Raw genomic sequence first — 23925 nt, 5'->3', positions numbered from 1 at the left:
GGCGTCTCACACGGGAAGATTTGTAGCTCCAGATTTAGTTCTGAAGATTAAAACTGTCTGTGGGTGCTGAAGATGACAGAGAATGAAGGATTCTTCCTCCAGTAATTACATCAAATTCACCTTTTGTTTTGCTTCGATTAGTCGAAAATCGTTTTCATGTTAAAGAAACGGCAGAAAATGCCGTTTTTAGCCTCTCAAATATGAAGATTTCCTGCTTGTCTCTGTTTTTTATCATGTTAAACTGATTATCTTTGGGTTTTGGACTAAAAGAAAAAAGAATTTCACTATTTACTATAGATTTTATAGATCAAACAATGCCAAAGGAACCTCTATTGTAATCATACATTTCAAGGACAAATTATTTTAAAATAAAAAGGGACAATAAATCACGTAGATGGTAAACCAAAGAGGGGAATGTATGGAAGCCCATTATCTCAAAATAATGACCCAGTGTCTTAAAATAATGAGTAGAAAGTCGAAAACAAATGAGGTCAGAACTTTGTGTCTTGCTTTATTGAGATCAATAAATAGACTATTAGAGGGCAGCCCTGTTTCCAAACATTCGTATTACTTGTGCCAAATATTGTGCAACTTATACATCCCTGAAAAAAAACTCCAAGAACCTACGTGAGGACAGTTACAGGAAGACGCTCCAGAAGTATAGAGAAGGTATCATCAGGACCGGTGTATAGGCTGTAGTGGCATCTTGTGGTGAAGTTGCAGATTGCAACAAACCGAATATCGCTCGCCTTTTAAGCGCGTAGGAGAAACGAAACGGTGGCCGCGAAACAATGTGAAAGGCCCCATCTAGAGCCAGTGTTTGGTTTGTTCATTCTGGGCTACTGTAGAAGTATTCAACATGGCGGACTCCGCCGGAAGAGGACCCACTCCCTCTGATAAAATGTCTCATTCTAAGGTAACAAAAACACTTATTTCAGGTGATTAAACACTAATGAAAACATACCTATGAATATTATATTTCTGCCAATAGATCCTCCTTAGTGTAACAAACTGGACCTTTAAGAAACTCTTAAAGAAAGGTCTTGATTATTTTTTTTTAATCCAAGCCCTTTAAGGTATTTGTGGCAACCCTGAGTTTTAATCCAGGACCCCTCAGAGTCTCCTTGTTTCCAAAACCTGTAACCTTGGCAGTGTCAGTGCCTCGCTCTGAGCTCTGTGTCGGCATCTGTCCAACAACCAGCAAACAGCAGCTCGGAGCTACAGATGCTCGTCTGCTGTCACTGAGCTCCTCGACTCAAAGCAAACAGCGACAGGCCGCCGCCACCGCCACGGAGGAATGAAACTCGGCACTTTTGAAGGTTTCCACGGCTGCTGAGTTTAAAATTAATATTCATAAAACTGTGGAGCTCCACCACCTCCCCCACACAATCCCCTGCTGATCCAAGATGGCTGTCATCAAACTCTTCAATATAAAGCGAGCCGGGAGCTGGGGGCTCTATTCATTTCTTGTGACGCCGATTTATAACCGGCGGGAAAACATTTTCCTCCTCATCCTCGAGAAAATGATGTTCTGCAGGAAATCAGTTGTGAGGCAGCTCAGAGGCAAATGGTTCTGTTCACAGCCGAACATAAAATCAATCAGGTTCGTAATGGTCTGCACTGAGAGCGTGACAAACAGCCGTGGCGGCACTCAGCTCTCTGACACAATCATTTTCCTTCGCCAGCACGCACTGGAAATGAGAGGCGTTCTGTAAATAAGATATTACTCTATGGACTGGCATATTCCCTTGAACAATTTTCCTTTAAAATGAGTGCCAATTATAAGCAAGGAGTCAGCCTCCCCCTGCAGTGGAGCTGTATCACATTTGAGATTTAAATCCAAGGCGATATATTCTTGGCAGATGATAGTTGTGGCTTTATGAGGGATTTTTAACTAAATCCCAGGCGGTGAGGAGAGTCGATACAGATCTGTTTCACGTGGGGAGGACTGAACTATCTGTTGCTTTGAGGAAGAAAAAATCCTCTCCTTCAAAAGGGTTGGCAGGTAAACAGGCGGAAGACAAACAAACGAAAAGATGAGGAGGGGGAGGAAGGGTAAATCTAAATGTCACAGTGAGAGAGTCTCCATTTCCATTTTTTTATCCGTATATCCTCAGTGCTCAGCCTCAGATTAGGTACAATATGTAATTTCTGCCACTAGGAGGTTTATCACATCAAAACAATAAGAAAACAGGAAGTTTGATGAGGTGGTGAAGCAGTGTGGGATCATGGGAGTTGTCGTCTTCACCACCATTGCCGTCATTGCAGTCAGCTTCTCCCGGTTAGGATTCCTTCAGTGTTCATGGTTCAACAGGAAAAGACTGTTGAAACTGAACTTTATGGTGTTGATGAATCTTGTGAGTTTTTGTTGAATGCCGTTTCGTCCTCCTACAGAATTGATCTGATTGTCTTTTTGGTCTGAAGACGTTCACAATGAAAAGTTATCGAAAGCTAAAATCTAGAGTTAAAAAGCACCAAGATCTAAACAGTGGATGGTAAAAATGTGGCTTCAGACTGGATAAACAGTCAATGTATGACAGCTTCTGGCAGACAACCACAACGATGACGCAGGCACAAAGGGGATATGGCGCCATCGACATGCGACCGGTGAAACGCAGCGTTACCTGAATAAAATGACAGTTTGAACTTTGTTGGAAACATTTGGGATAATGTAAGAACTCAACAACATATTGAACACAGAGCTAGAGTTTATAGACAGCTTTAAATGAGCTGCTGTTTTCACTGCCAAGACTTTCAGAAGCATCTCTCTTCCCTTAAAAAACAAAACAGAGTCCCTAAGAGAAGGAAGGATAATTATGGAAGTGGGTTTGTCCTCCTGTCACCAGCCTGTGTCCTCCACGGGCTGCACAGCAAACACCTCAAATGAACAGACTGACAGCGCGATCAGACAACTCAGAACGGGAGTCAAATCTGTCAATTTCCTCGTGCGAAATCTCACTCTCACCGGCGGGACTGCAGCGTCGCCAGTTTGAACAGGTTGAATCATTGCGTGTGACTTTCACAGAAACAGAGCGGTAATGGAACAGCAGACGTCTGAGAGCGAGGACATCTGAGGGGCCCCGTTCAGATGGAAACACTTGCAGTAAATCTCAGGCGAGGTTTGCCTAATGAGCGGTGACAGCTCGTCCACAATGAGCTGCAGCGTACCTGCTTGTTTCTCGCCGTTTCCCCATTATGTTCAGTTCGCAGCTGGCGTCGGTTCAGGTGCACTGGAAGCATGTTGGTGACATAAAGTGTGCAATGTCAGCCCCTGCTGCACCGCCGAATGGGAATGTGCTGGAAAATTAACTTATGTCTGTAACTGCAGCAGGGTGGGAGCAGTGCAGGTGCTTTTGTAATAAGAAAAAACACAACAAAACTCCTGAGTCCCACAGAAACACCTGTTTGTTAGCCTGAAGGCTCAGACAGTGTAGAGGTATGACGGCAGCTTGCGATCAGAAGTGCAAAAGTAAATAGTTTAACATTCATAGTGGATCTGCTCTACCAGGCACATCCTCAGGTGACTCATCTCCCACCAGGAAAGAGCAGCCTTTATTCTCCCGAAATCCAATGTATGACACCTTCCTCGAGTTCACGCGTGATCAACTATCAACTATGTTTCCTGAGTGTGAGCGTCTGATATTGAGGAATACCGTTTCCTGCCGCAGGACCAGAGACGGACAAGGCTGTGTATTGCAACTGGGGTCACCAAATCGCACAAACACCAAATATTACATAATGTTGCTTTAAAAAGAAGTTTACAACCTTTCTCTAAATACTCCACCGGCTTCTGATGGGCTGGTTCGACCTGTTCACTACAGTGCCGCTCGTTGTCTGTCACCAGAACAGAAAATGTGTTTCTGGCTCTGAGCTCGGGCTCATGAAGGTGAACGTACTGAAATATCACTGCCTGGCTTTGACAGTTTGACAATGAAAATGAAATTGTTTATAGGATCTCCCTGTAGCCCTGAAAGGCCAGATACAGCCGGGTCCTTTTGTTCCCACATCACTAAGCTTTCAAAAGTAGTTGTCCATTTGGATAAACATGGTTGTTGGTTTTCACCCTCACTCCTTCAAATTTAACTCACCTTATTTTTGCTGTACAATTTACACTCATGGATAAACACATGCAAAATACATAGAGCTGCATGAAGACTTCCAGTCCATAATGTTTCTTTCTTCTTCAGTCAAGTAGAAGAAGAGATACTTATCTCTGAAATGTTCTCAAAGTATAAAAAGTACAAAGTACTCTTGGTTTCTCTTTCTACCAGCTTTTTCTGTGCAAAGCTAAATGAAACTTCAAACAGGGCTTTTTCGTCATGTTATGTCTGTCATGCGTGCGCTAATGGTTGTGTTGTAGCAAAGTTAACGGGTCAGAAAGGCTAACTCTCTGGTACGTGTGTGTCTGTTGGGGGACTGTCAGTGTGGGATCAAGGTAAAGATTGCACAAACCACAGCGGCAGAATATAAAAATATTAAGTAGAGGGTTAGCAACAACTAGCGTAAACTGCAGTAACTGATGCGTCTCCATAAGTATACATTGGAAAATGAGCGCAGTGGTTTCAGAGACTCCCACTCAGAGCTGAGGCTGGGGGAGGTGGTCCTCCTCTGATTAGAGGGTGTTAACTCTCACTATAGCAATGTGACTTAAAGTAGTCCCAAACAGTTGATTCTGTGTCAGCATTTGACTTAAAACATACAGGGTGATTTAAAACAGTAGGGTGAGTCGAGACATTTTCAACCCGATGAAATGCTGATGTCAATATTCCATAAAATTCATTTTACAGCTCCAAAAACCAGGTTTATGTGTGCAGTACCTCTTTAAATAACTTAAGGGATTTCATGTTGTGAGTTTTGTAAAAAAAAAAAAAAAAAAAAAAAAAGATTTTCTTAACGAGGAACTCACAGGACGGAGACAATGTCGCCCCGTTGGACCTGGTAGTTTCTCACGCTCCAACGGTTCAGCAGGACAACGTCACAGTCCGATCTCCCATCTGGGTTCAGGAAGGGCTGCTCTCACACACACACACACACACACACACACACACACACACACACACAGAAATACAAATACAGTTCATATACATACGAGCAATATACACATTTACATAAATACACACATTTGTCGTCAATCACTGTCAAGTACATGCTGTGCATACAGGAACCCATTCACCCATGTATTCCTGGCTACTATTTGTTTACAATTTACAGAAATATTTGACTTGTATATAGAAACTATCTGTTGTTGGTCATTGTTGCCTTTATATATATTTATATTTATATATTTTTTGTTGTCCTTGTTTTAGCTGTATGTCTCTTTCTGTCTCTTCTTCTGCTGGAGCTGTGTAACATTGAGAAACCGCAGTCAGATCCCTGCACTGTATACAGGAGACATCCACTCTCGCCTACTATATGAGCACATACAGTGAGTACAGAGACACATGAAGTGGTGAGCAGCGGTGAGTCAGCGTAATAGAGCAGAAACAGTCTAAATATAGTTTGGTCAAAAGGTCGAAAACACACACACACACTTTCTATACTTTACATACTTGTACAGCTGTGGTTCGCAAACTTTTTACAGCGTGACAATATCAGGCTCCCCGAGTATCACGATGATGACCGACATTTCTCCGTCTTTTTCCAAGAAAACAGTTTCAGATCTTCATAATGTTTGTACACCACATATTGTGGACTGTTACAATACAGATTCAGAAAGAAAAATGTTAATCTGTTGCTTTTTCTAAGTGCACTATTGTCATTGTGCAGATCTTGGAGACATTATGTAATGTATTTCTGTGGGATAAAATGAGCCAACGCTAACAAAACTAAATATAGTATGATACAGAAACAACTTCAACTATCAAACTGACAAAGATGTCAAATGTCAATGTTCAACTTGTTTTTGTGATTTTTTGCGTTTTTAAAAGAAAGATCTGATTTGTCTTTTAATTAAGGAACGATAAATGGCAACAGCAGTGGTGGTTTTGTTGCTGAAAACATCCCTGAATGATGTCTGATTGGGTCTGATTTTAAGGGGCTGAGCCACATTGTTCAAATCAACTGCATTCAGAAGATTTTGTCTTCAACAATGGCTGCGACTGGAAAGCTAGCTCCTCCAAACCTCAAGGATTATTAGCACTGATCAGTCCACAGCTGTCCAACAGTATCCAGCAGACAAAGGCTCCTGTTATGTCAAATACATTAAAAGTGATTTGATCAGTCTGTACACAAGGTAAAAGTGCCCTTCTTTAACATCAAAGATCTGTCATCATCTTATGACACAGCAGTTTGAGGAGTGACCGTTCTCTTCCTGTTCAGGGGTTCTTCGGCATTGGAGATTTCAGAGTCAGCTGCTATTCAGCGTCCTTTTTAACTGTGTAATTATTCATCACAGCTTCTCAGCATTAATGTCGCAATGGCCCATTAGGTTGCCCTTTCAGTAGAGAAAATGTGGCAAAGTGCTCTTTAGGGTGCTTTTCCCGCAGACAAAACCCAATAAAGTGTCCTCTAGTTCTAATCTTAGTCCTAGTCCTTAGATGTTTCACCATAAATAGGACCTACATCACAACTTTTGCCCTGTTTGTTTTCCGCCACTGAAAATGATCAACAGCAGACTCCAATTAATACAACAGCCCAATTTATTGGCCAGGTATGTGCACACATACAAAGAATCTGACTCCGGTTTTACGTTGTTGTCAATGTACAAACACAGATTAAGCATAAATAAACACGACAACAATCTCAACAAAATAGACATAAACTACTATGTACAGTAGTGCAATGCAAATGCAAAGGATGCTGGAATAATATTTACATGCAGGTATTTTTATGTACATGGAGGTAGGTAGCAGCATAGCTAGAAGTAACTGAATGATGTTATTTATGTTTAAATAAAGAAACTGAATTTCAACAATGAAGAAAAATATTTAGTAGTAATAATTTTTTTAAACCTTCAGATATCAATTTCTGTAAATTCAGGTATCAGTCGTTGTCCAGTATTTAAGTTATTACACAAAATCTGTAACTAATAGGATCAAATCTGCAATACAACCGTTTTTTACAACTTCAAAGTGAATTCAAAGACCATTTATCACTTTTTGGTCCTCCCTCCTTTAGTGATCCGCGTGATTAAAATACTTCATATAAAATTAAACTGTTGCTGCGTTAAACAACTCCGAACAACCGTGTCCTCCGTGACAGCTCTATCACACGCTTGTCTACGATGCCCCCACTTCCTTCCCTCCTCAACAGCAACAACAACCATAAAAATCATCATTCTTACGACTCGCTTTGTCGAAGGATCCACGCGTGACGAAGCCCGCTCACGTCGGCGAGCGACACCGCGACTGTTTCATTAAACAGGATGCGTGCAGGCCATTTCACGCTTGCCGCGGTAATTGACAGAATATCTCTTATCTGTCGGCCCCAAAATAAATATCCCCGTGAGTGCTGTCAGCCTGCGAGTTTATCAGATAGAGTTGGATACTTCATCAGCCTCCCTCGCAGTCATATTTTCCCGTTTTACAGGCTGGATTGTTTCTGGAACTGCTGCTGCAGTCAGTCTGGATGTACAGGAAAATGTGACAGTTCAGCGTCGGCAGCACATTGTCTGATCATTCATTTAGTTTTTACAATGATAATGCAGGAGTTTGAGAAACTATGGGTGTAGAAGTTTTCACAGAAACGATGACAGTGTAAAACCACTTCTCCCAGTGTGCCGACCTCTGTAAAAGTGAAAATTAACCTCCCGGAGTCTGCGAGGCCCACCTGTAGGTTCGTCATTAACTGACTGTAGTTAACACAAATATCTGTACGTTTACTGGGATTTAACTGTTTATTTGTTTGTTAGGCTGATTTATAGCCTACTGATTATTAGTTATTCAGCATAATATATATAACATATATATATGTAATAGGGAATATTAACAAGAATTGTGGAATTTCACTGGTATTGGTATCGACTACTAAAATTCTGGTATCTCCCTAACTGCCTTTTCATTTCAGCTAACCCTGTTTTTTCAGTGTCACACTTGACCCATACAACCAATCGAATCAAGCAAGAGGTGGGCTTTTCTACTTCCTTCCTGTTTTGATGCTGTTTAATATAGGTAAGCTAGCTAGTTATCTGTTGGACTGCGAGAGAGCTACGGAGCAGCGGTGTAGTGGGGGAGGGGGTAAACCCAAGTAAACTCATTTATCACCTCTTTGAAATGAACCTGAGTTTACTCATCTAGACCTCGACAATCATATTCGATCCCGCGGACGCAGCCTCCACAGGGACGCTCTTCGTCATGCCTGTAAGGATATTCTCTTTGTGTGATCGGCCCCTTTCTACATTAGAATAGGCGCCTAAACAAAACATGTTTATTACAGATTTATGACTAGAAAGACACACTGAGCTGCATCTCAAACTGATCTTCAGGTTACCAGCAGATGATGTAAACAATGATCACGCTTTAGCTTCGAGTATTCACAGCAGCACGTAGCTTCAGTTCAGTGTTAGAAGAGGCAGATGAGCAGCGATGAACAAAAAGAATCAATTAAAAACAACAACAGAAGATGATTAAATAAAGACATTAACATTAATACGCCCACAGTTTATGAAGCTCCTCTATCAGATCAGGAGTTCAGAAGATCAATAAGATTAACGTTACATCACATTCATGAAGCTCAGCTGATAATCACAGGCTTGATCCCGTATGCTCTTTTTTTTATACATCAATTAAGAACTCAAACGGTACATATTCATAAGCATCTCTGGAGCTCAGAAAACACAGTTTCCATGACAACAACCCAAGCCCTGCTTAAAAGATGAAGGAAAACACACACACACACACACACACACACACACACACACACAGTCGTCTGTCTTGCTGTGTGTGTGTGTGAGTGCTTTTGGTCTCTCGTTGCTCGGTGATGAACCTGCTGCTAAAATGTCTCAAAACAATCAACTCTCAACTGTGCAGTCAATACGGAGCTACAGTTAGCAGCCAGTTAGCTTAGCTTATCAAAAACAGTGAGAAAGCTCTGTCCAAAGTATGAACCAATCCTGACGCCACCAATCGGTTTGTGGAGTCGCGTTTTGAAGCTTCGAGTTTGGCGTTCTGCTGAGTTTCGACTCGTCCTTATCAGGAAACAATGGCGACTCGCCTGCTCACACAGGATCTGGTATTCCAGATAAACAGTAAAATGTGTTTGTGAACAGATTTGAGGAGAGAAATAGTCAACAACAGAATCTGGATCCATATCTGATCAGCACTGTTTGACACTTTGATCTGAGTTTGGTACGTTGAGCTGGACTCACTGATAATGAGCTGTCAATCACAAGGTAGCCCCGCCCTAAAGCATACCCTGCTTTATGGTCTGTTTTACTCTAACTTTACTTTACTCTCTCCCCTCCACCCACTCCCAAGAGGGTGGGAGAGCGACACTGCCATCACAAGATGCCAGGTGAGATGGCAGCTCATCAGGACCCGGATCAACAAGGCCAGAGGCCCCGACGACATCAACCCGAGGGTGCTGCAGGTGTGTGCAGAGCAGCTGGCTGTTCCAGCATCTGTTTGACCTCCCTAAGGTTAAAGAAAGTGCCAAAGCTCTGAAAGACATCCTGTATTGTCCCTGTTCCCAAAAAGGAACGTTCGAGTGCTGTGGCTTTAAGGACACATGTCACGGTAACTGGTTCTGCAGCACCTCAGGCCCCTGGTACACGACTGCCAGGACCCGCTGCAGTTTGCGTACAAGGTTGACATCACTGTTGATGGTGCCATCATCTACCTGCTTCACAGAGCTTAGACCCACCTGGAGATGCCACAGAACACCGTGAGGATCATGGTCTTCGACTTCTCCAGTGCATTTGACACCATCCAGCCTCTCCAGCTGGCAGAGAAGCTCTCTCACATCGGGTGGGTGCGACCTACAGAAGTTCTCCGATGACTCCTCCATTGTCGGCTGAATCACAGACGATAGGAATGAGGAGTACAGAGACCTGATCGAGAACTTCATAGGATGGTGCTGCAAAAACCACCTAGAGCTCAACTAGACCAAGGAGCTGGTGGTGGACCTCCGGCGCAGCAAGAGGCCCCCCTCCCCAGACGCAATAAGGGTGGAGATGGTGGACAACTACAGTTCCAGGAAGCTCTATCAATTATATCCAGTCAGTGGCTGCAAGCCAACTTCACTGCACAGATGCACAACTGGACAACACATTTCCTCTGTTCACTGGTGTGTATTTTGGCTAGGATTTTTAAGTGTTCTTGTAAAGTCAGACAGAGAATAAAGAACATAACTTTTTTTCATTTTTCTCACTGTGGACGTGAATATTGTGTTTTTATGCAGACAGACTAAATCACAGGGAATCAAAGCTCCACATAAACCATTTAACCAGGATAAAACCAGAGAGAATCCAGGAGCTGCGTTACAGTGCAAACATCTCATTCTACAAACAAGTTCCCTCTTTTAAAAAACAACCTCTGTTTCATCATTTTATTAACAATTTTCAAAGTTTTCATCAGAGTCTCAAACTCTTCAGAAGCGTTCGCCGAGGTCGCCTTCACGACCCGACGTACGCGGCAACATGAATATACAACACCAACCAAAGAGCAACATGCAGTTTTAATATTCATGCTCATTAAAAATAGAGAGCAGATTGTTTAATGCATAATGCAACACACGTCGGGGATAATAAGCTGCACGACAAGAAACCAACTCGGTCAAAACCCAACAGGCTTGTTTTTTTTTGTTTTTCTTTTCACATCTCTGCTGCTCAGAAGAGGAGTGAAGGTTGTTTACTGTCTGGGTGAGAATAAAAGAGGCCATGTGGAGTGTTTGTGGAGCTGAGCGTGGTTACCTGTAACTGTGGCTGTGTGTGCGGTGATAACACAGGTAAAGACCCGTTAACCACAACCGGCGCAAGATTTTTTATTAGCAATGTATTACTTTTGTTTCGCGCAGCCAACTCGGTCTCACTGCCGCCATGTTGGGACACAACGTGATGAGCTACAGCCAATGAGAGCAGTCTCTCTCCAGGACCAGACAGGAAGCAGAAACCAGGTAGTTACTATGGTAACAGCCAAAAAAAACCTTCCTCAGATACCGACAAACACACAAAATACAATTAAATATATTTTAATAACAGCATTAAGCACAATATGTACTATATATACTTTGGAAAGTAGCTTAAAAACATGAACAGAAGGCAACGTTGAGACCTGACAGACTGAAAACCACAGCGACATCAAGACCCCCGATTAAAGACTGAAAGTGGTGAAGTGAGAACTGTACAGAGATCTCATGACTTTGAAAGAAGACAGGTTAGCTATATAATGCTACTAGACAACCTAGGATCATTAGCTAAGAGAGCAGCCTGCCTACATAAAACATAAATAGAGAATATCTCCATACACTTGATGATGAAGATGACTCAGAGTTGGTCTTTAAGGACACAAAAACAGCTTTTCAGCCTCCGATTTCCCACAACTCAACATGTTGTCAGGATGCTGTGACCTCTGACCTCTTTGTTATCAGCAGTTTGTAAAGTTAAGACATCTAGAGACCTCGGGGGCGTCTCTGAGGACAGACGCCGTGACGGTTCCTCTGTCACTCTGATTGCTGGATGTGTTGTAACGTCTCACCTGCATCGACGCTCCCTCCACTCGCGCCACGTAGGCGATTCGATCCAGGACGGTGACGGTGACCGGAACGGCAACGAAGAATCCGCTAACGAACGCCCGCAGGTAGCGCCTCCCCGCCGTCGCCTGCTGAGCCATCGCCTGGACAGGAAACAACAAAAAAATCAAGGAAACCAACATAATCAGAACCATGACGACACACAGGAAACTAAACAGTGTTCAGGTTAGATTGGACTACGTTAGATTAAACTTTATTGATCTCTGCGGGGAGAACAGGTCGATGCAGCAGCAGGAGACTAATAGAAAACCACAGAGGAAGCAGATCAGAGCAAACATGTGAAAAAGAGGACGATTACAGAACGAGTGTGTGTTAAGTGGAAGCACATGTATGAAACCAGGGAAATACTCAGAGATGATGTAAAGCAAACGTGGAAGCACATTTCTGCTAATGTGATGAAACAAAATAGGATCCTGTAAGTAATTATAATGAGACACTCTCTAATAATGACCAAGTCATGACGAGATACTAAGTTATTATTTTAAGTACGGTTGGGCGATATGTTAAATTTTCCAACCGGCCACCGTCAGTCCAACAATCGGTGATTGCGATATGTTTGCACTAGTGTGTGTGTGCGCAGCACGAGCGCCTGCCGACGGCCCCAAACATCGCCTCAGTAGTTGCAGCAAGTTCACTACATACAACAAGCTCTAACAGGTTTAATAAAGAAGATAAACTCACCAAAAGCCAAAAAAGGAAAAGAAAAATACAACCATACAGCTTCGGAATTCAAGTTTCTGTCTAAAACTGAACTAAGACCTTGTTAAGTGATCTTAAAACACACTTTCATTCAAACTCGACAGAAATTAAATAAGCCTCTTTATTAGTCTTTACACTGTTACAACATTCACCAACTCTGCTGTCTAATCTAACAGAAAATATTCTGCCTCTACGCTGTCGCAGCCTCTCTGATACCCCTGACCTCCCCTCGCTCCTCTACCTGCTTCCTGTCCCTCTCCTGTCCCTGCTGTGTCCTCATCTTCCCCAGAGTCAGAGTTTTGTTTGGAGCCTCTGTGAATCGGTCATCAAACCCTTAATTCACTGCAGTTAGATGTGAAAATACACTGACTCTACAGCAGTTTTTCCTCTGACTCGTACCATAAAAAATAGCCGATATATCCGTCCAATCACCAACACTAATACTAAGGCATTATTTTAGGATACTAAGTCATTATCTTGACAGTTGAGTTGACAGCATTGCTTTATTTGCCTCGGGATGTGCCTTGTAAACAACTTCCATATAGCTTTTGATCGTATTGCATGATCTTCATGTTGCAGCACTTCAGCTGCGAGTCTTTAAGGAGCTCTAGAGAAAACCACTGCCATGGCAACCGGGCAAACTCACCATGCTCAGGAAGTTCGAAAGCACCAAAAGACATATTAAATAGACCTGCTGGTGAGTTTGTTTACCTTCTATGCACATCAGCTGACCTTTGTGGAGTTCAAGACCCTCCAATGAACCCTATAGGACTGTGTAACCGGTCGCACTGCATCCTGTTCCATATCAGTCTAACACATATTGGAGCTTAATCATAACTAGCTCCAAAAAGCGTCACAAAAACGAGTCCTCCTGTCAATTTTCACTCCAGGTTTTGGCAATTGGACACTGAAAACACATCAAACTGAGCCTGTTCTCCCCAGACAGAGTTTTTCATCCACTTTGCTTTTCACAGCGCGCTCCAGGAAGGCCAGACAGGCGTGAAATGACCGACCAGCCGGCAGTAGCAGAAGCAGCAGCCATGCACCACTGCCTCCAGCAAACAGCTAACAGCCTCGTCTGGGCGTCCACTGTCCTCACCCTGGAGATCTGCTACAGCTATTACCTTCACATCACAAGACTTCAAACCAAACATCATCAGAAGCACACTGTACTCCCTCAACACCCCCCCCCACCCCCTCAAATCTGTAGTCTGAAGAGAGCGTCCATCACTGCAGCCGAGAACTGTTGCGGAAAAATAGAAGCTAATCTGAGTTTGTCTTCCCTGTAATGTGATGTCTCTACACAACATGTCTGCCAACAGACATAATGAAGTGCTACAAAATATATCAATAGAAGAAACATTTAAATATCAGCATCATTATACTGAGGTGTATTTCTGTGGAGGCCAGTGCAGAGAAGGTTACTGTTTCTTTCTGTGGTAACCAGACTTTAAAAACTCTAATTTTCCCTCCAGAAAACCGATTTTTTGGCCATAAATAACAGGTTGGACTCAAATAGGCTTCGAATATTTGCTGCTGATTACTACTGAAACTCCAGAGCCCCAAAAAAACAAGAAGGTATTCGGGACATATAGCCAAATCTGGGCCGAAGTAAACAAGCCATCACTACTGCGGTATCACCTCACTATTAATCTTGCTTCTAATATTAGATTATAAAACTTTTTAAGCACTTGTGCCAATAGATACAACCAGAAGATCCTGTAGAACCTGGTAAATGCCTTTACAATAAATGTTATAATTTTAAAAAAAGAGGGTGGAGTTTGAGCAGCACGCCGACCAACAGCTAATGAGTGTATTGATCAGTCTGATCAGATTCAGTGAAGTTGGAAGTTATTTATTTATTTATTTAGTGTGTTCAACTACCAGACTGTGTGATGTTACACTGTGTTGGAATAAATGAACTAAATGATCTGATTCCAATCATTACTGCTGTTTCTGACTGTAGTCGACTAGTTGGGGGCAGTCCTAAACTTAAGATCCAGACGTCTGATGACTAAAATCCTTCATCCGGTTCAAATCTAGAGTTAAAAAGCACCAAGATCTAAACAGTGGATGGTAAAAATGTAAAAAACAGTCAATGTATGACAGCTTCTGGCAGACAACCACAACGCTGACGCAGGCACAAAGGGGATATCACGCCATCGACAGGCGACCGGTGAAACGCAGCGTTACCTGAATAACCTTTTTCTGAGTTTGAACATTGTTGGAAACATTTGGGATCATGAAAGAACTCAACTACATACAGAACATAGACTTTATACACTGTTTAATGTTTGATATCTTTAATAGAAACCAGTAGACGACTGTGGCTGCAAGCAACATCACACACACACACACACACACACACACACACACACACACTCCTCAAACAAAGGCCTCAGTGTACGTTACGTCCTATTAAACACGGTGATCTGCCTCCGCTGGGCTTTGTAAGACATCAGTTACCCACCATGTGCTGGAGGGAGGAAACTCCAGCGCCGGAGCAGAAAATCTATTCTAGCATAACAAACCATCCTGACGTGAACATATTGCCATTACACTTCCATACAGCCCCGCCGCATAATTCCCCTCACAGAGAACAAGTGTATCATCAGAGGAAGCTCGATGCTGAGCTTCAAGGTTTCCGCTCCGTTTTACAGTCGACTCGTTTCTGTGCCGACACCTCGGAGCCCCAGCGGCGCTCGCACTAAAACGACCTTGTTTCCTGACGGCGCGTTTAAACGACGGCAGCTGACACAGCAGGTCCCACATCAAAGTCACGGTGAAATGAGAAATCTTTCTCACCTTGTTAGCTAAATGTCCAGATTATAACATACCGGCTTTTAACGGGAAGACTGCCCCAAACTACATTTTCTTTCTCGGGTTTTGATTAAAAATCCATCTTAGTACAACTGCTGACAGGTGAGAACTTGTATCTCCACCCAGACAACCTGCAGCTCTCACAGCAGCTTTAGAATTAAAAACTTACAATTATTTTCTTCTACACTTTAAAATCTAAGGTTTGTTTAATCCCATTGAACATCAAATTGCTTTTTTAATTTGAACAAATGGCCAAAAAACACAAACATATTTATTCAAGTTACAATTATAGGAAAAGCAAGAAACAGTCCAGAAGCTGAAGGAAGATAAATAACGTAAACTTTAAATCAACTGACAAAACAGTAACAGGTTAATTAATCAGCCAATCCATTTATGGACAGACTGTCGACTTTAAAGGGGGACGTATTCTGCTCGTATCTGGCTCTATATTCTCCGACTGAGACTCCACTACAGCATCTTTGTATGATTTATTCTTCAAATAATCTTTATTTATCTCAATACTGGTCCTTCATGCAGAGTTCATCCTCTGTGTGAAACAAGCAAAAAGCACAACTTTAATAACTTTATTTCACTGATTTTAGTGAAACTGGAACATATTTTACAGAGAAAATCTTTGGTTTCAACTTTCAGTGAGTTTCCTGATGGAAATAAAGCCATAGATACTGTAGCTGCAGTTAGCTGGTTAGCATGCAGCTAACTAAGCCGTCCTATTCCCGTGAGTCTAGAGGTGGGCGATATACATCATTAGCGATAATATCGTCATTGTTGATACGCTCTCTACAGCACGGCAGGATTTAGTCACACGACTAGTGGGCCGACGTGATCACATGACGTGATCACATGACCTCTTGCTAGCATCCTCCTTGCAACAGTTCAGCAGTGCGTTGTGATGGTAGAGAGAAAATGCAAACACCTCCAGTCCCTGAAGCTACCGGTACTTCAGATGATTCAGTGCCGATACAAATCCTATGAGCTTCAGCGTTCAGCGGTAAAAAGATGTCAGCGGAGACGTTTTTTTAGCGCAGCGCTCAGAGCGCTTCAAGTTGAAATCTGTTCAGCTCGGAAAATTAGTTTTTGAGCTCTCAGCGTTAAAAACGCGTTTGGTGGACATAAGCCCTAACTCAGACAATTCCAATCACATTTTAAAGGATATCGACTGATTATCGTTATCGCCAAAATCCCAAAACGTATTGAGATATTATTTTTTGCCCATATCGCCCACCCCTACACGAGTCTGGACGGGACTGGGCGCTCAAAGAACCGGGGCAGTGTCGTGGGTGGTCATGACATTATGGCTAATAATCAAAATCCTCTATTCAGAACATAAATGGGATTTTTCCTTCCTGAACCTCACAGCAGAGTCAGGGCTGCCAAGAAGGCGACGGGCAGAGCCGACCACACTGAGCTTTCACAACGGCTCTTCGGAAACCTGCGAGACACGTCACAGAGACTACGTTCATTTTGAATTATACAGTCTATGGTTGAGCTCTGTACAAGACTAGGGCTGCACAGTTAATGGAAATATTATCGAAATCAATGTGCACAATATGCACAACACAGAAGATGCAGTTTTTTGATAAAAGGTCAAATGTGACAAACAGCATTATGATGAAAGAGAGTCTTGTTCTCCAGATTTAAAGCTGCGATTGGTAACGTTTTATAAAAATAATCTTTTATCATATTTGCTGAAACTGTCACTATATCCTGACATTACATGAGACAGATAATCTAAAAAAATATCAGGTTCCTCCGGCCCGAATGAGAAGATAGAAAGAGGCTTTGGGTTGGAGGCTTGAAGATAGTTTAGTCTCATTCCCAAAGCGGCCCTGGAACCTGGAAATGCTGGAAAAACCATGTAATGCACACTAATCCTACCTGAAACAATATCTGTCAATCACAATATGATGTTTTTTATTGCCGCCGTAAGTCTCTTTACGCTTTGACTTTTTAAATTCTTCACTTGTTTCTGGTCACTGTCTCACCACATCAAAAGCCTAAATGTGACTTTCCCATTTGTTTCTGCTAAAGTGGAGCGTGAGGAGGAAGAGCAACTCAGCTCCTATTGTATCAAAACTCATTAATGCAGACAAAAACAAAAATAATGACGAGCGGATGAAAACATGGAGAGAATCAGGATGAGAGAAATCTGTAGAGACATTCCTCAGTCTCTCTCTCTGGTTCTCGGTGTTTAGCGGTCTGACCGGGGCCCGTTGTGCCCGAGCTGCCGGCCCCTCTGTGGCTTTGTTTATGACGCGGTGACAAGTGCACTCCGGCACATTAAAGTGAGCTCCGCTGGGGGGAAACTAGTCTTTATCAAGCCTGCAGAAAAGGCATTAATATTGTCGACACAGTGACAAACAAGTTAATGCAGCACATCTCTCTCCCGCCATTGTTATTCATGCCGGCGCCCGATATGCAGAAGCAGCTCTGTATCAAGCTTTGGCAATAGAGCAGACAGGTTATCATAAACAAACTCTTATTGGGAGTTATTAGACTGCGACAGCCACAGAAATAAGAGCTCCTGCTGTTATATGAGCGCTGTAAAAGAGGCTGGAGTTAAAGAGCGGCGCTCCATGTCCGCCTCTTTAAAAAGGCAGCTTCCTCTGAGATCTGTCAGCAGTTCAACAAACCCAAACTCCGCTAACCTCTTCCAATTTATTCAGATGAGCCAGATACAGAAGGTATAAATATCAAATACGGTGCCCCGGAGCAGACCTCAGGTCAGCGTATCAGCCACTATCAAGCGGAGACATTGTGGTGTGCTTTTGCTCCGACTGCTAGAATTGAATTTCTGGGTCTCTGGGCTGGACTCCCATCTCAGCCGGTGACTAATGTTGGCGTTCCGAAGCTTTATCCGGACCGATAAATCCACAGGGGAGGATGCAGCGAGGCGGTGGCGGGGGTGTGGGGGGGGACGCTGATTACAGCCGGCCACTGTGAGATTTCCCCCCAAACCAGCTCCACTTCTGCCGCGGCAGCAGTTCTGGGCTTTGCAGGAGCCGAATAAAAGCCCTGACCTACAAATAAGTTTGATGCAGCCGCGACAGAGTGAGAGCTGTGGCACTGGGGGAAGAGGAGGGTGAGGAAGAGCGGCTGACACTGCTGCGTTCAGGTTGCCGTTTGACAGGCAGCCGTTAATTAGAGTTTTGATTAAATTAATTAATTAAAATGTAATTTCTGCCACTAGGGGGGGTCTCTCACATCAAAACAATAACTAAAGACAAAGGTTGATGGCGTTAAGTAGCGTGGGATCATGGGAGTCTTCACTGTGACTGAGACTGAAACTGTTCACAGACGAGGATGAAAAGTTTTATTTGTGTTCTCCGACTTCCTCCCTCGCTACCCAACGCATCCCGAGTCTCCCTGGAAGTTACAGCAGCTAGAGGCCAATAGGAAACGCAGTGTTACCTGAATAAAATGACAGATTTCCATGAGATTGAACACTGTTGGAAACATTTGGGATAATGTAAGAACTCAACTACATATAGAACATAGAGCTCTAGTTTCTGTGTGTAAATGTTAGATATTATAGCTCTCTATATTTGAATCCCAGTATTTTTATTTGTATCATCCCTAACCTTTACATTGTTCTATTCCTGGCAGAAATGGGCCTCCATAGTAAATCCTTGTGAGAGTCGTCTCACAGTGGAAGTGTCCTTTAAAGTCGGGCACAGACGAGAAGTCGCCTTCATGTTCAGGAGAATGTAAAAGGCCAGAGCTCCAGGATGTTTCAGTAAATGTCACGGTCTGACCGGGACCCAAAGTTCACTTCAACCTGCCTCGATAAGCACAAGGTGGCCTCAGAAATGGACTTTCCCTCTCCGTGTCAGTGAGACTCTTCCTGCAGATTACCCATAATTACCAGCAGGACAGTCCTCTGCGTCATTGCCGAGAGTTCAGCCTCTGCAGAGCTTTTATCCAGATAAAAGTCTCCTATTTGTCTCCCAGGTGGAAAAAAGGCTTGACAGCATCACACTGAACATAACCCACTCCCAGATAAACAAGTCAACTCCGTCCTCTTTGTGTTTGTGTCTGTCCGCCGCACAACTGAAGCTCTAATTACAGAATCCCATTATCAATATGAAAGAGACGTTTGTTTTTCCATTAGAAGGCCCAGAGGCGGCAGCAGATTGATTTTTCCCGATGAGTGCTTCATTAAGGACGAGCGGCGTCTGCAGATGGAGATCTGACGGTTCGGCGGGCCGGGCTCGAACGTACGCTGCTGGGAGGAAACGGCAGGGTGGAAGGCCCTGGTGGCGCCCCCTAGAGGCTGTGGTGTTCATCAAACCACACAATACGGAGGTTTTTAAACAACTGATGATTTAGCTATTCTTAAAACCCCATCAGAGGAGCTCACAGTACAGTTTGGGTAAAGGGTTCATCCTCCGGAGAACAGATTGATAAAGAGATATTTCATCTAATGTTGTCGGCCTGAAGGTGGCGGTAGAGGAAAGGTCACAGTTTGTCCTTCCTATAGGAAGCATTAATGTGTTAAATTCAAATGAAACAGAAGAGCTGTTTGATTCCTCATATTTGTGTGTTTCCAGGGACAGAGAATATTTACACATCTAAGACTCATAAAGACGTTTTTGTGAGTTTAGAGAGTAGCGATGAACTTTAATTATCGAGGCCGATCTGATATCTGGCTGATATTAGGGGGAAATAATGTTAAATTGAATTGTCAGGATTGTTAAACTATAGCCGATAAATTATTTTGGATTCTAATGCAGAACGAGTGAAATCTAAACTTTGACTGACGTTTTTTTTAATAGAAAAAATAATAAATTTGTTTTTGTTGTTAACAATAAACTGTAAAAGTTTCACGGCAACATTTAAATGATTTTAAATGAAACATTAATCATTTAATGATAATTTACAAATAAAGTTGAATTTTTAAGTTTTGGAGAGAACAAAAATTAGTATTTCAAAAATTAAATATTGTTAAACATTGAAGTTAAAAAAATTTAAATTTTTAGTTGTAATTATTTAACTTTTCTTTTTTACAGTGTAGTGATGTCAGTTCGATCAGAGATATAAAATATTAAATCATCCATCTTTGTCTCTTCTTACCCTCAGGTGTACAGGTTATAAAGCGAAGTTATGGGTTATTTTAGCGGCCGTGAGAAGCGGCGCTGCAGGTGTATAAAAACGGTATCACAGGTAAATCAGAGCCGTGGCGTTCCTTCAGTGTTGGACCGACTGACCACCTGACATCTCGCCACTAATGGAGCAACTAAAAGTCTCAGTGACATTTCGCTCTGACTTTACACGAGGTACTTATATGAAATAAGTAATTTGCTGGATAATCTCTTTAACCTTATCACCGAATATTTACTCATCTCCGGACCACCGAGCCTCGCGGTGCGACGCCGGCCATGACCGCGCCCGCTCAGCCAGAGCTAAGGTGATTATTGGACGGGTGTCAGTGTTGACTGTAAGCCGGGAGGATCCGGGCCCACTGCCGGGGGACGTAAATGGGATTTGTCTCTCATGCAGAACATCAGACGCGGCTTTTTAGGCCACGGCAGCAGGGAGAGCATTATAAAAAAAAAAAAAATCCCTGCTTCCGCTCACCTTGGAGGCCTAATGGGCAGTTTGGGCCGGCAGTGATGCAGTCATTAGCTCAGGCAGCCACTCTGGGACACAAATACTGGCTGAAAGCCACTTGACAGCACAACAATCAAACAGAAATAACCAGGCTGAGGCACCTCTGAAGGACTTTCTGCCGTGTGACTGGTTGGGAATGTCGTTACGGAGCAAAATAACGGATGTCAGAATGTGCTTCTCAAGAGACGTGACAGCGAAATCACAAATGATTGCACAAAAAAATGCATCGAAAGGAATGACACGCTACTCTGAGTTTTATTTTTCTGATAAAAATGTGGCTTTTTTTCCCTACAAGTGGTTCAAATCTAAACTTTTCCTTCCAGAGGGCTGCAGCATCACGACAGCAGCCGCAACCAACGCCTGATGAGCACTGACAGTTTGTAATTAATGGAATTAATCTGTGTAAGTGAAGCCGACGTGGAAGTGTCTTAAACCTGCATTCTTTCTAGTGGCCAGCAGGGGGCAGCCCCACTGGCTGCAATATAAACTGATACCATACAGTCTTATGGAGAAATGAGTCGACTTCTGACTTGATTTCTGAGCTCAGTAAACAGTTTCCTGATGAGTTTCTGGTCTCAGTCTCTAGTTTCAGTCTTCTTCCATACAGCATGGTGTTCATTTAGTAACTGATGGTCCCATTTAGAGTAAAACAGACCATAAAGCAGGGTATGCTTTAGGGCGGGGCTACCTTGTGATTGACAGCTCATTCTCAGTGAGTCCGTCCAGCTCAACGCACCAAACTCAGATCAAACTGTCAAACAGAGCTGATCAGATATGGATCCAGATTCTGTTGTTGACTGTTTCTCTCCTCAAATCTGTTCACAAACACATTTTACTGTTTATCTGGAATACCAGATCCTGTGTGAGCAGGAGAGCCGCAGTACCTCCAGTACTCCACAAACCAGTGGGGGGCGTTAATAGGGTCACACTTGCCGATGCCACATTAAAACAAGGGTCTACTCTGTCCACCATGCTGTGTATTGGCAAGAATCTGGCGATTAGATACACATCATGATACAAGGGGTTTTCTAGAGAGGCACTGATTGTGGAGTTCTGGGCCAATACGATGTTTAAAAACAACAATTTGGCCGATAGCCGATGTTTTCTGTTGTTCTTTATTCGCCTTAATGCCTTCTGGGCGACTATCGGCCCATACTGAGGAAACATTTACAGCAGGATGCATGAGAGTTACAGTAGAGCGGCTCCAAACTAACTGTTTCACCACGAGGCTGCCTGCAGCAGTCAGTCTCTCTCTAGTGGTTGTACGAGCTTTATGTGACCTCCGCTGCTCCACAGCTCCCCACTCAGCTGAACATATCGTGACACTACAGACCAACACGTTAAACTGGCACATTTACATTTAAAAAGGGTCTTCTGTGAACATATTTCAGGTTTTTGATTACCTTCTGTCACATATTTGTTGTCCATGTTTGTATGATAAAAAAGGAATAATGTAATTCAGCTTCACGACAACAACAAAGACATAACCTGATGCTCCTGATTACATCTGTAACATCTGACATATCAAGTCTGAGGCTCAAACTGCCCTTTCAGCAACATGACGGCGTAACAGTATCGTCTATGGTGGGAATTATAATGCAGTTCTATGTTTTATATGAAAAGAAAACTAGAATTACAAATCAAAACCTTAGTATTGAATAACAAGAGTATATAATGTAAAAGTAGGATGTTTGATAAATAACTTTTATTTCAGCATTGCTGACAGACAGATCTTTGATATAGAAATTAAACAGATATAATGTTAATATCCTGCTTTGTTAATCACTTGTAAAGCTTAATTGTCTGAAACACGCTGTATAAATAAAGCTTGAGTGAAATCAGTGTCTCACATTGGATGTGTGTGTTTGGATCTGAAACAGTTAATCAATAATTAAACTGGTTCATTTTCAGTGTCAAAATGTACTTAAAATATAAAAAACAAAAGGTTTACTGATAATGTGATTCTGTGTTATCAGATCATTAACACTGAAGCATCGATGTTAGAGCGTATTATTGATCTGAAAGCTGTTCATTACACACAGTAGGTCAAATTAAATACTTATTTTTAAAGTTTAGGTTATTATTTAAGATCTTAACTTTAGCTGAACAGTGTTTATATTCACAGAATCAATTATCAGGATAATTCAATTAGAGCCAATAAATTATTGGTTGATATTAATAATCATCTATTTTGAATTCTTATGTAAACTCGATTGACACGTTCTATAAAAGTACGCTGGAGTAACAAAGTATTTTTGTCAAGTTTTTTACAAGAGTTACACTTTAGCTCAATATGAAATAAACTGATACGTTTGAAGAGTCAGAGCTGTTGTTTGTTGTTGTTTACAATAGTTACAGGTTAGCTCAGAGTTATGTAAAACTACAACCTCAGGTGTGTAAAACCTGCAGGTTATTAACTCAGTTTTAAATTACAAACATGAACTTATTTCTTATCTTATCAGCAGGAAAGAAATCCTCATCCTGCATCCATAATAATAACAACAATAACAACAATAACAACAATAACAACAACAATAAAGAACCACAGCTGTTCTCTGTTATTGTTCAATCTAATATAAAATAACTATAAGATGTCATTTAGTCAGTTAACTACCATATGGTGGAAATACTCAGGTAAACGTTACCTAAACGTTACTCTCAGCTGTTTGTTAATGTCCCTCACCGACAACAACACAACAACAACAACAACAACAACAAACTGTCCACAGACAGAACAGACTCTGAACATCTCCACACTTCCACCTTAACACCATTTATCCCCAAACAATCTCCAGTTACCACCTTTAATCCCCCCCCCGCGTGCTAACAGTTAGCCACCGCGTGCTAACCCTCGTGCTAACTTTTAAAACAGCGCGCAGCTCGAGACAGGATGGCGGAGTCCGCGCGCTGACAGGCACGAGCAGGAGAGGAGCGGGAAATGTCTCCGACAGCTTTTAAAAACAAACACCTTTACCTGTCGAACTACAGCTAATGCTACAGAGGCTAACGCACACCTACCAGCAACGTGACTTCCGACTTCCTGTTGTTGTCATACGTCACGTGTCGCCCCCGGGTCCTAAAGCCCGCCGCCGC

At 42.5% G+C, this 23925-nt stretch overlaps 1 protein-coding gene across 1 annotated transcript in view; it reads right to left on the bottom strand.

Moving 5' to 3' along the window:
- Window positions 1-23925, bottom strand: part of immp2l (inner mitochondrial membrane peptidase subunit 2) — a 121841-nt gene extending 97916 nt beyond the window's left edge. The window contains exons 1-3 of the mRNA XM_051383509.1: window positions 23851-23925; window positions 11631-11768; window positions 4907-5010 (exon numbers count right to left, since the gene is read on the bottom strand). Coding sequence (XP_051239469.1) covers window positions 4907-5010; window positions 11631-11765 — 239 coding nt within the window. The 5' untranslated portion in view covers window positions 11766-11768; window positions 23851-23925. The remainder of the gene's footprint in view (window positions 1-4906; window positions 5011-11630; window positions 11769-23850) is intronic.

This window comes from Dicentrarchus labrax, unplaced genomic scaffold (assembly GCF_905237075.1).
Source record: "Dicentrarchus labrax unplaced genomic scaffold, dlabrax2021, whole genome shotgun sequence".
Classification (NCBI taxonomy): domain Eukaryota; kingdom Metazoa; phylum Chordata; class Actinopteri; family Moronidae; genus Dicentrarchus; species Dicentrarchus labrax.
Note: the sequence above shows the minus strand (reverse complement) of the source record. Positions and strands in the feature narration are given on the sequence as shown.